Source organism: Lissotriton helveticus, chromosome 10, assembly GCF_964261635.1.
Source record: "Lissotriton helveticus chromosome 10, aLisHel1.1, whole genome shotgun sequence".
NCBI classification, from domain to species: Eukaryota; Metazoa; Chordata; class Amphibia; order Caudata; family Salamandridae; genus Lissotriton; species Lissotriton helveticus.
Window position 1 is genome coordinate 971,226,751 of NC_136071.1, and position 15,645 is coordinate 971,242,395.

General features: G+C 42.6%; 1 protein-coding gene across 1 annotated transcript in view; it reads left to right on the forward strand.

Moving 5' to 3' along the window:
* Positions 1–15,645, forward strand: part of LOC144784158 (A-kinase anchor protein 9-like) — a 574,985-nt gene that overhangs the window by 300,920 nt on the left and 258,420 nt on the right. The window contains exon 7 of the mRNA XM_078662830.1: positions 5,599–8,037. Coding sequence (XP_078518956.1) covers positions 5,599–8,037 — 2,439 coding nt within the window. The remainder of the gene's footprint in view (positions 1–5,598; positions 8,038–15,645) is intronic.

Below are 15,645 nucleotides of genomic sequence, written 5' to 3' on the forward strand. Positions count from 1 at the left end.
TTCCTGGTGCTGGCATTAGTAGTGGCGAAAAGGGACATTGCCAAATACTGGGGGGTGGCGGAAAGGCCAGAAGTAGAAGAATGGAGGAGAGGGCTAGACCTCTATATGGCTGCAGAACGAGTGACTTACAAAGCGAGAGGTTGTCCCAGAAAATTCCGAAAGGTGTGGGGTAAATGGCGACAATACCATGGCCTTGAAGCCGGGCACTTGAGAGGTCCCTCATAGGCGAACGGTGTGCAGAGGCGAGAAAGGGAGACCACTTGATATTGATATGTAATTGGTGGCACTCGGGTATGCTGAAAATTTTAGGGCCACAGCACATGTAAGGTTCTGCACGGTATCATGGGTTTGGAGATGAGCAACAGCAGAATGGACACGAAGGGGATTGATGGACTAGTGCCACTTAGTTGGCCGAGCATGTGACCGAACTGTAACTGCATTGAGATGGTAACCGACCAGTTTGTAGATGGGGGAGGGTGGGAGGGGAGGGGAAGTTGTGGGGGGAAATTTATTCAAAAAGCAGGTTCGGGGAGTTACTTGATGAGCTCGCATGTCATGGAATAACTGCAAGTTACTTAACGAAAACAAAAGTCGCCGCCCGGCCTCCGGGCTGTGGGCTTGAAGGCTGTGGAGATAAAACCATGTTGTTTTCGTTTTTCGCGTGCTGAATCTGAGCTTGCTGTGAATATATTCTTTTCCACCTGCACAAAAAAAAGAAAGAAATTATATTAAATTCATCAGTAAACGCATAGAGAGAACAATATAACAATTACATATTAACATACTAGAAGGAGATATGGTTAGAAATCTCAGAGAATTCAACGAACATTTTAACAAGGCTGCAGTACCACCCAATATATGCAAATTCAGGAGAATGCCTATAATATATGTACGCTATTCTGTTTTAGGTTTAACCTACAATAACTGATAAAACCCTAACAAATAACTAATAGCCCTCATTGATGTAAACGATAAACACCTGTACACCCACAAACTAAAATGCCATATAAAAAAGAAAAGTGACTTTTAAAATTTCTTCCTTAAGGCCTTAAGGTGCCAACACAATGTAACTTTGTAATACAAAGTAGCAGCAAAAAAGACTGGTCTAAGGTTATTCTGCTTGAGTTTTGTTTTTGTTTTTCAATAAAATATTGTTGTTCTTTCCCCTTGTTTCCTCCTGGTTTGTATGTTTGGATTAAAGGTGCAGGGTTTGAAACATATTTACGTCTAATCTAAAAACTTTGTTCTGTTAAAAAGAATATGGAAACTTTTAAATCCTATTTGATTTTTTGGCAATGTTTAATTCTTTCACTGATTGGAAAAATGGTTGGCTCAGAAGAATCTTGGCCACTATGCACTATCACATTTAGCCACAGACACAGATTGGGTAAATCCTTTGATACATCAGCCCCTTTTTATAACAAGTCATTATTGGTAGCAAATCAACTGCCACACACCTCAGGCTTTAAAAATGTAGTGCAAGTTCTAGTAGCAGGTACCTGTAAAAAGTGTGCTGTGGGATAGTGCTGAAAAGGTGACAACAGGACTTTCCCCTCACTGACAAAATTCACAGCCCCAAGGTGTCCCATTGCTATGTGTGCTACCTTCAGCCAATCCTGGCTTTTTACCAACTACGCTTTGCTGCTGGGGCTTTTGAGTCCTTGAGTCCCAGAATTTAATTTGATACCTGTTAAAGGGTCAGGACTGACTTAAATTGAGACATTTGCCATGGGGACATATGGGAGCTATGAATGTCCATACAAGAACAGCAGCGCCTAAATTTAGTCAGTCAAATAATGCAGAAAAGCAGTGGTGAGCATGCTTAAAGCATCAAGTTTCAGGTGACTTAGAATGCAGGGCTACAAACTAAGCTAGCGCAGTTCAAAATGTAAAGGTTTCACAAGGTACTATGGTATTGGCAGGGTTGACCTTATTTAGTGTATAGGAGTAGGTGAATGACTCCAAACTGTGTTCGGGAATTTGTTTATTAAACCATTTAAATATAGCACTCCTATGTTTAAATTCCATTAACAGACGTATAAAACAGACTGAGCCCTGGTATGATGAGATGTGAAAGAGGGTAATGAGATGTGAGTTATACTTGACTGTGCAATACACAGACTTTCTATGCTTAAAGTAGTCTGACACAAGTTCATTGGACACACTACCAGTGGGAAGACACTACATACCCTGTATTACTTCCCCATTAAATTCAATATGTGCTTAATAGCAATCACTGCAACAAAATCAACATCCTTTGTATACACTGGAAAAGCACCATTTTTGTCTGTTGTGCGGGTTAGGAAGCTAGCAATAGCTAATTGAGAATGAACACTGATAAGCACTGATTCCAAAAGGTTTGTAACACACTGAGAAAACACCACTGAAATCCACAGAAGATAACCACTGAAAACAGGATTGCCTAAATCCTGCCATTTCATCATCATCATCATCATCATTTAATCTTTATTTCGGCTCATTCGGCCATAAAAGATGCATAAGCAACAATAATACATTTTACACAGTGGATACAACATACCAGTGGGAAGCAGAAAATATACAATTCATCAATTAATATGATAAAATCATCCAGATTAAAATAAGCATGAAAAAGAAAAAGATTATATTAAACAGTAAGTAACTATAAAACAAATATTTTAAATAGTACCACCACCCGCCAAGATCAGGACAACCTTACCTACATGCAAAGTGCACCCATTTTGTATCTACAAATCAAGGGCCAAGTATTTGCGGGTGTAACTAACACTCAATAGGAATCTACTGACACAAAATACTGTGAGGCGACCTGTGTCTGTTTTAATGATCCTATAAGCTTCCAGGTATGATCGTATACCTAGAGCTTTGCACAAAGGTTTGATCCATCTTCTCCTTGCTAGATCACAGACAGTGCAAAAGAACAATATGTGGTTGTCCTCCTCTCTTTGATTTAACTGACAACATGTACAATTTGCACTTTTTGTTTTCCCTATTGACTTATCCCATCTAGCTAGTACTGAATTTGATTTAAGTATACCGTATCTAAATTTTAAGTACAAGCTTTTTGCAAGGGGTGGTTGAATCTCATTTAAGAAATCTTCAAAAAGTGGAGAGTCCTTAAAATCAAGAAAGCTACGTGTAATGGATCCACATGGCTGATCGTTTAGGTAATTATGTGTTATATAAAACCAAAATCTTGCCTTGACCAGAACCTTGCATCTTTATCTCAAGCACGCTGGATCATCCCAGAAGTGAGCAAGGCCTATCCGATGGAACCAATTTTTAACATGCTTCAGCCAAGGGTTGGTATTATAAACATCAAGGTTCTTAACTTCTAAGATTCCTTGTTTATAATCTGTAAATTCAATCCTGCCATTTGTATCCCAACCCCAAATAGGCTGAGATGGATGTTTCCTGGGTTTCCCAAGCTATGTTGTGGGACTGTTGATAGTATTTATTTATAGTGGAGTTATGCTAAGTTTAAGATATTTTGCAAAGATGCTTTCTCATTGGTTAAAGTTGTAACTGGCCTTGTAACCTCTAGATTTTCAGATATATTACTTAAGAGATATTGGGGTTCTAAATGCGCACCATAATTATTTTTCTTGTAACTGCTGCTAAACCTACTACTCCCCCTCATGAAAAAGCCAGATATTCAATTTTGGTTGGAAAACAATCACAACATCAGCAATGAACTAACTCAGTAAGTGTAGGACTACCTGCACAGAGCAGGTTATTATACTGTACAGTAACCCCAGTACACCTGATTTTCAGATTTAGTCTCGGCTAGTATTGTAAAAGGCATTTTTGGGCAATGGTGTGTGTTTAACCAACACGTGAGAAATTCTGGCATGTAGGCGCATGAGGTACCACAGGATTTGTTCATTTCCCCTATTCTCACCAGGTCTTTAAATCGATAGCTGCCACTGATATTAAGACAATTTATTCTCTCACAAAAGCTCAGGTCACCAAGAACATCTGACAGCATAAAACGGGCTGTTAAATACCTCATGATCCATGCAGGTATGTTTCCGGGGATGTGATTGCAGTAGAGGGGACTGCAGCTGCCCTTAAAAGGATAAACACTGAGTATGGAGGAAATATGATCACCCAAAAATATGGCTTCTGTTTAGAAAAGAGTATAATACATTTTGTATGAACTGAAACAAATAATTATTTGTATTGTGTTGATGAAAATGGGAAAGGCACTTATCCACTGCCATTTACTACAAGGGCATCATTTAGAAATATTTCAACAAGACATGAGCTTTTTTGTTAATAAAAAAACAACACTGTAAAACCAAAATTGTATTAATGTGTCAGTAGGTAACTCCAAATTTGCTCCAGTTTCAATAGTGTACTGTTGTAATTCACATTCCATGGCATACAGAGCAGTGAAAAAACAGGAAAAGCAAAATATGGCTCACATGTTTCTTAAAACAATATGCTGAGATAGATCCTATGCGTTGAAGAAAGGCATCAGTTGCAGCAAAACACTGCTTAGTTCTGTGGTCTTAACGTCTGTGGTAACTACTGTATTCTTCTGTGCCCATCAGAAAGTGCTGTGCAATCCTAAAAGAAAGAACACCATTTTTCACAATTTTATTTTTGTTCTTTCAGCATTTGCCAAATTTAGAGCTAGTCTTACAATGAAATGTCCATTAAAAAGATATTCCAGCATGCAGGACCTGCCCACAACCTTTTGTTTTAATTGTCAGTGTTCCTGGACAGAAAAAGTATGATGAATGTTTCTGGTGCACACTGCCTTATAGTAGTCCTGTTCATACTTCACAGGTTCCTCTTCCATCCTGACTGATAAGCTGTAAAAAAGATGTTCCCTGGTATCATCAGGAGCAGGTTAAGGGAGTTCTCTAAAGTCTAGGTAGCAGTGACATATCCCTTATGATGTTGGTCGCTGCAGCAGTAATGGAGGGGTGCTGATCATGTTAGACCGTGAGAGTCCTTAAAACATTGCTCCAGTTTACAATATTTTCCAAAACAATTAGGAGTCATAAGGCAGCTGGGTGTAAGCGATGCTTCATTTATTTGCGTATTGGTGATATAAATTGTTTTCATCTAATAGTATTTTTGATGAGATTACCATTGTATTTTGCTCATGTCCTAGCTACTTACTTTTCTGGTGGTCTGTTTTATTAATTTGAACGTGAGCCGATTTACATGCTTGGGCCTGCTATCTCAGGGAGCACAGAAAGGAATAGGCATGGCCCTCAAGCATACAGTGCTCATCTCAAGATGGGAGGTTCATTCTGATATAATTTGCCACCATTTACTTGGAATTTTCTAAAACGTTGGAAATGTATTGATGACATTGGGTTCATATCTGCACCAACAACATGTAATAGAGCCACCTGTAATTGTTAGTTTCATGTCAGCATGGAGTAATGTAACTCTTGAGTTGACTGGGCCAATTATTTATTTTACCTCAAAACTAACTCGTAAAGTAACTCGAAAAGTAATTCAATTCGAATAAACAATATATTTTAAGACAATCAGATTGACTTGTTAACCTTTATCATAGTTATGACTGACTATTTTTTGAAGTATGTTAAAGTGATTTAAAATCTTTTGTTACCTTTGTAGGTGGAGCGCTCAAATGAAGTTGAAAACCGCTACAAAAAGGAACTGCTAGAAAGAGATGAAATTATTGAAGGATTAAAAAGAACATTGACAATAGAAGAAAATAATGCCTTTCAGCTTAAAGAAAGTCTGTTAGCCGCTAACAGGTCTCTAGAGGAATTAAAAGAACAGATAACTCTAAAAAACCAAGAGACCTACAATCTTACAGTAGAACTAACTAATTCCAAACAAAAGGAAAGACAGTCTTCAGAGGAAATAAAGCAGCTAATGGGTTCTGTTGAAGCACTTCAGAAACAATATCATAAAGGCAGTCTGGCAGAAATTGAGATGACACAAAAAAATGAAATGGAAATGCAGAAAAAGCTGGAACAGCTTCGAGCAGAATTAGATGAGATGTATGGACAGCAGATTGTCCAGATGAAGCAAGAACTGGTCAATCAGCATTCACTGGAAATTAGTAAAATGATAGCCCAACGTGGAGAAGAGGAGAAACGAACAAGTTTGGAATATTCATCAAGCGAAGCCCTAAATGAGGAACAAGTTCATATAATGAATGCTGCAATTAATGAACTAAATGTAAAACTGCAAGACGCTAATTTTCAAACAGATAAAATTACACAAGAATTGTCACAGCAACTTGAAACGGTGTCTTCTGAAAAGGTTTCTTTGCAGATAAAGATTGACGACCTTCTCCAGGAGCTGGAGTACTCGAGGGAGCAAATTCGTAGAGCAAAAGAGAATATCGCTGACAAAGAAGGTAAACTTAGTGAAGCAGGCAAATTCCAGGATACAATTGACGATCTAAAGGCTCAGATTGCTTCAGCATCTGAGTTCATCAAAGAATTGGAATCAAAACATGAGGCAGAGGTTACTAATTATAAAATTAAACTGGAGATGATGGAAAGGGAGAAAGATGCTGTTTTGGACAGAATGGCGGAGTCTCAGGAAGCTGAATTAGAGAGACTACGAACACAGCTTTTATTTAGTCATGAAGAAGAGCTGTCTAAGCTTAGGGAGGATTTAGAAATAGAGCACAAAAAGAATATTGAAACCCTAAAAGATAACTTGGCTGGGCAGTATAATCATCAACTAGATAGTGTACAGAAACAAATGAATGCTATGCAGTATGAAAATGACTCCCTAATAACTAAACAGAATCAATTAATGTTTGAGATTTCAAAACTAAATGATTTTCAGCAATCCACTGTGAATTCCAAATCTGAAGAAATGTCCTTTCAAATACTTGAACTTCAGAAGGAGATAGAGATTCTTAGAAAAGGAGAAAAAGAAAAGGGTTCTCTAGAGGAAGAAGTACAGGAGCTTCAGCTTAAATTTGAGCTGCTCGAGAAGGAGCTAAAGGATCAAGAAGAACAATTCAATGAAAAGTGTACAGAGCTAAAGATGCACAATAGACTTCTGGAAGATGAAAACATGAAATTAAGAGAGAATCAAAAACAAGATATTTTGGAAACTAGGAAAGAACCATTAACTTCAATTGGAAGTGTTTTCTCTAGTGACAATAATATTACATTCTTAAAAGAGATAGAAAAGCTTACTGTTGAAAACGAACAACTCCGAAAACAAGACATTCAGCTTAAAGAGGAGATCAAGCGACAAAGGAACACATTTTCCTTCGCCGAGAAAAATTTTGAAGTCAACTACCAGGAGTTGAAAGAAGAATATGCGTGCCTTATAAAAGTAAAGACTGATCTAGAACTGAGTAAAATTAAGCAGGAAGCAGAATATGAATCCAAGCTGAAAGCCCTTAATGAAGATCTGAAACGTTTGCAGAAAAACCAAGACGCAGTGTTGGAAGTAGAGAAAATTGTGCTTGAAGACCTTAAAGACAGCCCAGCTTTTAGTGCTGATAACACTGATGGCGGAGTTGTTGTTGAAAAGGACACAACGGAATTAATGGAAAAACTTGAGATCGCTCAGCGTGAGAAACTAGAACTGTCAGTAAGGCTTTCAAATGTAACTGAGCAGTTGAACCTAAAACACACTGAAATTGTTCAATTGAATGAGAAAGTCTCATTTTTAAAACAGGAGAAAGAAAGCATGCTGGCGAGATATAAAGAACTGGAAGGGAGCAGTCACAATATGTTAGAGCGCCAAAAAGCATGCGACCATGACATCATTAGAGAGAAAGAAAAAACTTCAACCAACCTCTTTATTTCCAATGTAAGCTCACAGATTTTTGCAGGTACAGTAGTAAAAAACAATGAGGAAGAAATTTCTGGTTTAGATAGGTCCCTTCATGTGTTATTGACCACAAATAAAGACAAACAAGTACATAGTAAACTTATTGAAGAAAATCAGTCTCTGTTGGATCAGTTGCATCAGGCGACTGAGAAACTATCACATCAGTCACTGCTAGTTCTTAGTGCACAGCAGAGAACGGATGAACTTCAGCAGCAGCTCGATATACTAAAGTCTGAACAGGTATGTCAAAAGGAGTCAACACATCCATTAAGTAAACATGTTTATGATATATATATTTTTTTACTAACTATGTTCCCTCGCTTTTAATTTGGTCTCCTTTCAAGAGGTGTATTATGTTCTCAGCAGCCTGAAAGAACAACTCATTCTCTTTTTTTCAACAATGATAATGTATTGTGTTCCTATTCTAGTATTGTTTAATACAAAATGTATCTTATACTATGCAAAGCAAAAATCAATAAAATGACTTTTTTTAACATTAGAGAGGCAACATAAGTGAGGAAGATTAGTAAGACAATCAGGTGCACAATAATGGTCAAGCAATTTTCTTTATCCTTTATATTCTTCTTCAATGTATACAGGAGGGCAGGCAACTCGTTTCGCCCAATCACAGGCCTCCTCAGTTCACAATCCAGTTCAAATAAAGTCCAAATAGGGTAAATGTAGTGAGTTCTAGCAACCATCCAAGATACACTTATGCAGAATAATGATCTCGACTTATAATGAGTATGAAAATGATGTTCGCAATAATGAAACTCAGCAGATAGACCAGTTCGCCAAGCTGTGTTCGGCAACGAGGAACTCGTCCAGAGTAAGTATATACTCCAGTCTTGACTACTGCTGTATATACTTACTTTGGATGCATTCCTCATTGTACGTGTTCCTTGGATGGATATTGTGCGCCTGATTGATTTTCCTATTAATCTTCGTTACTCTTTGCTTATGTTGCCTCTTTAATGTAAAAAGAAAAAAGTAATATCTCTAATCTTAGGCCATTTGGTAGCTGGTCTATAGATGTGAGCAGCAAGTTTATGTACCCTGCAGATACTACAGGTGGTGCAGTAAAAAGGTCCCTAGCTACTAATAATTGCTTACAAAATCAATAAAATTCTGCCAGTAATCAACACTTTTATTCAGCCAATAAAAGGAATGCTATACAGGGGCAATCGACTGTAATGTTTTGTATGTAGCCAAAATATATAGACATCTGTAAACAAATACTGAAACTGACCTAATGCATCATTCCTTTGTTACAGACAATCTGTAAAACCATTAGTCATGACACTTGTTGTTGGTTTTCCGTAATTCAGCTCTGACTAAATGTTCAATTTTCACCACCCAGTCAGATGTTACGATTTGCGGTCCTCTGCAAACCTAGTCACTGCTGATTTTAATGTCCAAATAGTGCTGTATTGAAGATTATTCTCGAGAGTCTGACTCTTTAAGAATGCAGAACAGGATAGAAGCTGATTAGAATTCATAATAGTCTTTGTTCCACATAATCCCATTGTTTATTTTATCAGTACATTGCCAAATGTTGTCAATTTTGTGTGTTTCACTTTTACACGCAAAATATTTGACAAGTGTAAACGGAATCAAATATGGTAATAATAGCAAAGGAATGTTTGAGAATTATCTCCTGCAGAATGTATTCCTGAAAATCCTATTTTGGCAGGTTCACGTTTTTAAGGAAGGACCAATGAGTTCAAAAACCCTTGGAAGGTTTATGTAAGTAACATAACGTGTATTTGTGAAGGGCCCTCTCACCTGCTGGGACATCTTGCCTATAAATAACAGATGTTTTCTACCCAACTCAGTGGCATTCATTTTATCGACCTTGGCAGGGTGAAAGGCTGAGTGGACCCCAGATATATGAGCCTGTGATCATGAGGTCAAACACCGACTCCTGGGTCCGCCAGACCCTCCTCAAGCAGCCTGGAGCAAAGTCAATTAGGCATTGGCGGTCTGTCATACATTTTTTTTAACTCTGCTACTCATTCTAAGGCGAAAGACTGTGTAAAATGTACCATTGAGATAGACTAGTAGTTTAATATCTGACTTTGTACTCATTACCAAGTTTAAAAAGAAGCGTCCACACTACTATATACATAAAGTGTTTGATCATCAAGGCCTTGAAATGTCTTCACCCCATCTTACGGCACTAAGTGCCAAACTATTAGCGCCACTGCCCATGGATTCCTGTTTGTGAACTCAACATAAATTCATCTTCAGAGGTTTCCCTAAAATTGCATTCTTGTTCTGACTCATGCTTTGTGTTTTTTAAGAATGCATTTCCCTGTTGTTTTTGCTTGCAATCTTTTTATTGAGTAAACACAACTGCAGGAAATTTAGATGGACACTTTACACTGTCTTGTACTGTCAGCAGCAACATGCCTGATCATAGAGCCATAGTGTGCAAGTTTACAAAATATTAAATCCGCTTTTATATTACCACTTTATTCACTGCAGGTAGGCCCAATGGAGCAGAAAAGGGTGACATAAACAAAGATTATTATTGTGCATAACCTAGAGCAAGTCTCTTCTAAGCCTGCCAACAAATCTCCCTGCCCCCCACACCTCCTCCCGAAAGTACCCCTGCCCACCTTTTTTTCTCAGACCCACAATTCCCCGCAAGGACTTCCATATTGATCGTCTTGATCATTGATTTATGAGCTAGCCACGGAGCTCAGGCCATCCAAGAACACCTTGGCAATCTCTATTTTTTTTAACTGGTACTTCTTTCTAAGATGTTCCATGCGAAGCTCTGTGGGCTTTGTGGGCTTTGCGGAATTCTAAGAGTGCTCATTTCCTGAAAAGGGATAGTACACTCAGGTCAGTGGAACAAAAATAAAGATGTCTGCATTCACCCCAACTTCACGGTTTTCTGCCTTGCTGCTTCATTAAGTATTTTCCCTGAACAGTCCATAGATTAAATCCCCATTATTGTACCCCCTTCTTTAGTGTGTCTCCACTGTTTTTGAAGGGAATTCAGTGAGCAGTTTTGAACAAATGTGGCTCCGTCATCTTGTGTTCTCCCAGGAGAACCCTTAGCACCTCTTCCATCTCTGCTGTGAGTGATTTCTCTGTAATGTGACTAAGGAGCCCAAGAACCCGAAGCATTGTCCAACTCTGATATTATTCTGATGGTCAAATCTCATGGCGAGTCCCTCAGTTGGGCAGTCTCTGAAGGTGGCCATCCTCTCCATTGCTTCACCAGTCTCCTCTAGTTGTCTCTCCAGGTCCTGGACCTGGTGTCTCTGATACATCTCTTCCTGCTCCACAGATTGCACCTGCGCTGACAGGGTTTTCGGTTTTCCCTTGATGGCCTTCGCTGCTAGTTCTAAAGTGCTCCTGGTGGCAATCAGGTCAGTGTACAGAGCCCTGGATTAATTGTAAATGGATCTTCTCGCCTGCAGGAAAGGCGACGTTTCCAACAGGCTCAGCTTGTTCCTTATTTTGCTCTCCCTCGTGTCTCAAAGAAGTCCTCCATGGCATTCGCCTGGCATGTGTTGCTGCTGTCCACCATGCTGTCCCTTCCCATGGGATTTGCCATATTCTGGCTCCAATATTGCTCTGAATTGCAAGTCCACCACATTTTGGGTCCCATTTCAATGCCGCCTTCCACAGCACTGATAATTGTGGACAATTCCCTGCCTGACGGGTGTTAAGACTTCCCCGGTACTCTGCTCGCTTGCTCATGCCTTATTTCTCTGTGCTGGTCCCGCTCCGGCCTAGTTCAGCCCAGTGGCTCCTATTGTTTTCACTTTGCCCTCTTGTCCCTCATCCACCATATCAGCTGGAGCTACCCCCTCATTGTACCTGAAGTCAAGCATTGGGAAGGGAAGGACGCCACCACTACTAACGCCGGGTTTGTGCACAGAACATGCCTACGATTAGCAGTCTGGGAGGGTTGCAGGAGCCGCTGCTAGGTTTTCGCAGTGGTCCCCACTCAGAAATGGCTCCAGAAGAGCCCCTCTGTTTTGGGGATTCTCTGGTGTCTCAGTGGACTACAGGCATTTCCGAGCACACTGTTGTGCAAATGAACAGGGCTTCAATCTGGGGCTCCACCCACCCTACAACATTTTATTGTTTTTATCATTTCATTTAAAAGTTTTTGGAAAATTCTTCATATTTTGAGGACAATACTAAAGAAATTGTTTTAAGAAATATCAAATAAAGTAGTAAGTCCAGAAGTTTGGGGTTTGGCTCCATCCTAATTTTTTAGGTCGAGCTGACGTTAGCATTCATGCGAAGCATGAATGCTGTCAGCTCGACAACTAATGTGATCCGTTTTTAGGAGAGTGGACACCAAAGTGTTACGAGCGTTTTCAGTGCCGGATTTCACCTCGGGAGCGCGCAGCATTGTCTGCAGTGGCAGTGTCAGTTTCGCTTTTTTATTACTTTCGTTTTTCCCGAGGCTGGCTGAGGCTGGCTTGGAATGAACAGGCTTGCCCCCGCGCATGCGCAGAGTAACTCACAGCCCTTGTTTATATTTGTTTTAGTTCCGTGATGCTCCGATCTTTGCCCCTTCCGAGTGGAGCTTCCGAGTGGAGCTTCCGAGTGGAGCTTCCGAGTGGAGCTTCCGAGTGGAGCTTCAGAGTGGAGCTTCAGAGTGGAGCTTCAGAGTGCAGAGTGGAGCTTCAGAGTGGAGCTTCAGAGTGCAGAGTGGAGCTTCAGAGTGGAGCTTCAGAGTGGAGCTTCAGAGTGCAGAGTGGAGCTTCAGAGTGGAGCTTCAGAGTGGAGCTTCAGAGTGGAGCTTCAGAGTGGAGCTTCAGAGTGGAGCTTCAGAGTGGAGCTTCAGAGTGGAGCTTCAGAGTGCAGAGTGGAGCTTCAGAGTGCAGAGTGGAGCTTCAGAGTGGAGCTTCAGAGTGGAGCTTCAGAGTGGAGCTTCAGAGTGGAGCTTCAGAGTGGAGCTTCAGAGTGGAGCTTCAGAGTGCAGAGTGGAGCTTCAGAGTGCAGAGTGGAGCTTCAGAGTGCAGAGTGGAGCTTCAGAGTGGAGCTTCAGAGTGGAGCTTCAGAGTGGAGCTTCAGAGTGGAGCTTCAGAGTGGAGCTTCAGAGTGGAGCTTCAGAGTGGAGCTTCAGAGTGCAGAGTGGAGCTTCAGAGTGGAGCTTCAGAGTGGAGCTTCAGAGTGGAGCTTCAGAGTGGAGCTTCAGAGTGGAGCTTCAGAGTGCAGAGTGGAGCTTCAGAGTGGAGCTTCAGAGTGCAGAGTGGAGCTTCAGAGTGGAGCTTCAGAGTGCAGAGTGGAGCTTCAGAGTGGAGCTTCAGAGTGCAGAGTGGAGCTTCAGAGTGGAGCTTCAGAGTGGAGCTTCGGAGTGCAGAGTGGAGCTTCAGAGTGGAGCTTCAGAGTGGAGCTTCAGAGTGGAGCTTCAGAGTGGAGCTTCAGAGTGGAGCTTCAGAGTGCAGAGTGGAGCTTCAGAGTGGAGCTTCAGAGTGGAGCTTCAGAGTGGAGCTTCAGAGTGGAGCTTCAGAGTGGAGCTTCAGAGTGCAGAGTGGAGCTTCAGAGTGGAGCTTCAGAGTGCAGAGTGGAGCTTCAGAGTGGAGCTTCAGAGTGCAGAGTGGAGCTTCAGAGTGGAGCTTCAGAGTGCAGAGTGGAGCTTCAGAGTGGAGCTTCTGAGTGCAGAGTGGAGCTTCAGAGTGGAGCTTCAGAGTGGAGCTTCAGAGTGGAGCTTCAGAGTGGAGCTTCGGAGTGCAGAGTGGAGCTTCAGAGTGGAGCTTCAGAGTGGAGCTTCAGAGTGGAGCTTCAGAGTGGAGCTTCAGAGTGGAGCTTCAGAGTGGAGCTTCAGAGTGGAGCTTCAGAGTGGAGCTTCGGAGTGCAGAGTGCAGATTCGGAGTGGAGCTTCAGAGTGGAGTGGAGCTTCAGAGTGGAGCTTCAGAGTGGAGCTTCAGAGTGGAGAGTGGAGATTCAGAGTGGAGATTCAGAGTGGAGAGTGGAGCTTCAGAGTGGAGCTTCAGAGTGGAGCTTCAGAGTGGAGCTTCAGAGTGGAGCTTCAGAGTGGAGCTTCAGAGTGGAGCTTCAGAGTGGAGCTTCAGAGTGGAGCTTCAGAGTGGAGCTTCAGAGTGGAGATTCAGAGTGCAGATTCAGAGTGCAGATTCAGAGTGCAGATTCGGAGTGGAGCTTCGGAGTGGAGCTGAGCTTCAGAGTGGAGCTTCAGAGTGCAGAGTGGAGCTTCAGAGTGGAGCTTCAGAGTGCAGAGTGGAGCTTCAGAGTGGAGCTTCAGAGTGCAGAGTGGAGCTTCAGAGTGGAGCTTCAGAGTGCAGAGTGGAGCTTCAGAGTGGAGCTTCAGAGTGGAGCTTCAGAGTGGAGCTTCAGAGTGGAGCTTCAGAGTGGAGCTTCAGAGTGGAGCTTCAGAGCGGAGCTTCAGAGTGCAGAGTGGAGCTTCAGAGTGGAGCTTCAGAGTGGAGCTTCAGAGTGGAGCTTCAGAGTGGAGCTTCAGAGTGGAGCTTCAGAGTGGAGCTTCAGAGTGGAGCTTCAGAGTGGAGCTTCAGAGTGGAGCTTCAGAGTGGAGCTTCAGAGTGGAGCTTCAGAGTGCAGATTCAGAGTGGAGCTTCAGAGTGGAGCTTCGGAGTGGAGCTTCGGAGTGGAGCTTCAGAGTGGAGTGGAGCTTCAGAGTGGAGCTTCAGAGTGCAGAGTGGAGCTTCAGAGTGGAGCTTCAGAGTGCAGAGTGGAGCTTCAGAGTGGAGCTTCAGAGTGCAGAGTGGAGCTTCAGAGTGGAGCTTCAGAGTGGAGCTTCAGAGTGGAGCTTCAGAGTGGAGCTTCAGAGTGCAGAGTGGAGCTTCAGAGTGGAGCTTCAGAGTGGAGCTTCAGAGTGGAGCTTCAGAGTGGAGCTTCAGAGTGGAGCTTCAGAGTGCAGAGTGGAGCTTCAGAGTGGAGCTTCAGAGTGCAGAGTGGAGCTTCAGAGTGGAGCTTCAGAGTGCAGAGTGGAGCTTCAGAGTGGAGCTTCAGAGTGGAGCTTCAGAGTGGAGCTTCAGAGTGGAGCTTCAGAGTGGAGCTTCGGAGTGGAGCTTCGGAGTGGAGCTTCGGAGTGCAGAGTGGAGCTTCAGAGTGGAGCTTCAGAGTGGAGCTTCAGAGTGGAGCTTCAGAGTGGAGCTTCAGAGTGGAGCTTCAGAGTGGAGCTTCAGAGTGGAGCTTCAGAGTGGAGCTTCGGAGTGGAGCTTCGGAGTGGAGCTTCGGAGTGCAGAGTGGAGCTTCAGAGTGGAGCTTCAGAGTGGAGCTTCAGAGTGGAGCTTCAGAGTGGAGCTTCAGAGTGGAGCTTCAGAGTGGAGCTTCAGAGTGGAGCTTCAGAGTGCAGAGTGGAGCTTCAGAGTGGAGCTTCAGAGTGGAGCTTCAGAGTGGAGCTTCAGAGTGGAGCTTCAGAGTGGAGCTTCAGAGTGGAGCTTCAGAGTGGAGCTTCAGAGTGCAGAGTGGAGCTTCAGAGTGGAGCTTCAGAGTGCAGAGTGGAGCTTCAGAGTGGAGCTTCAGAGTGGAGCTTCAGAGTGGAGCTGAGCTTCAGAGTGGAGCTTCAGAGTGCAGAGTGGAGCTTCAGAGTGGAGCTTCAGAGTGGAGCTTCAGAGTGGAGCTTCAGAGTGGAGCTTCAGAGTGCAAGGTGGGAGCTTCAGAGTGGAGCTTCAGAGTGCAGAGTGGAGCTTCAGAGTGGAGCTTCAGAGTGCAGAGTGGAGCTTCAGAGTGGAGCTTCAGAGTGGAGCTTCAGAGTGGAGCTTCAGAGTGGAGCTGAGCCTTTCAGAGTGGAGCTTCAGAGTGGACCTCAGAGTGGAGCTTCAGAGTGGAGCTTCAGAGTGAGCTTCAGACGTGGAGCTTCAGAGTGGAGCTTCAGAGTGGAGCCTTACAGAG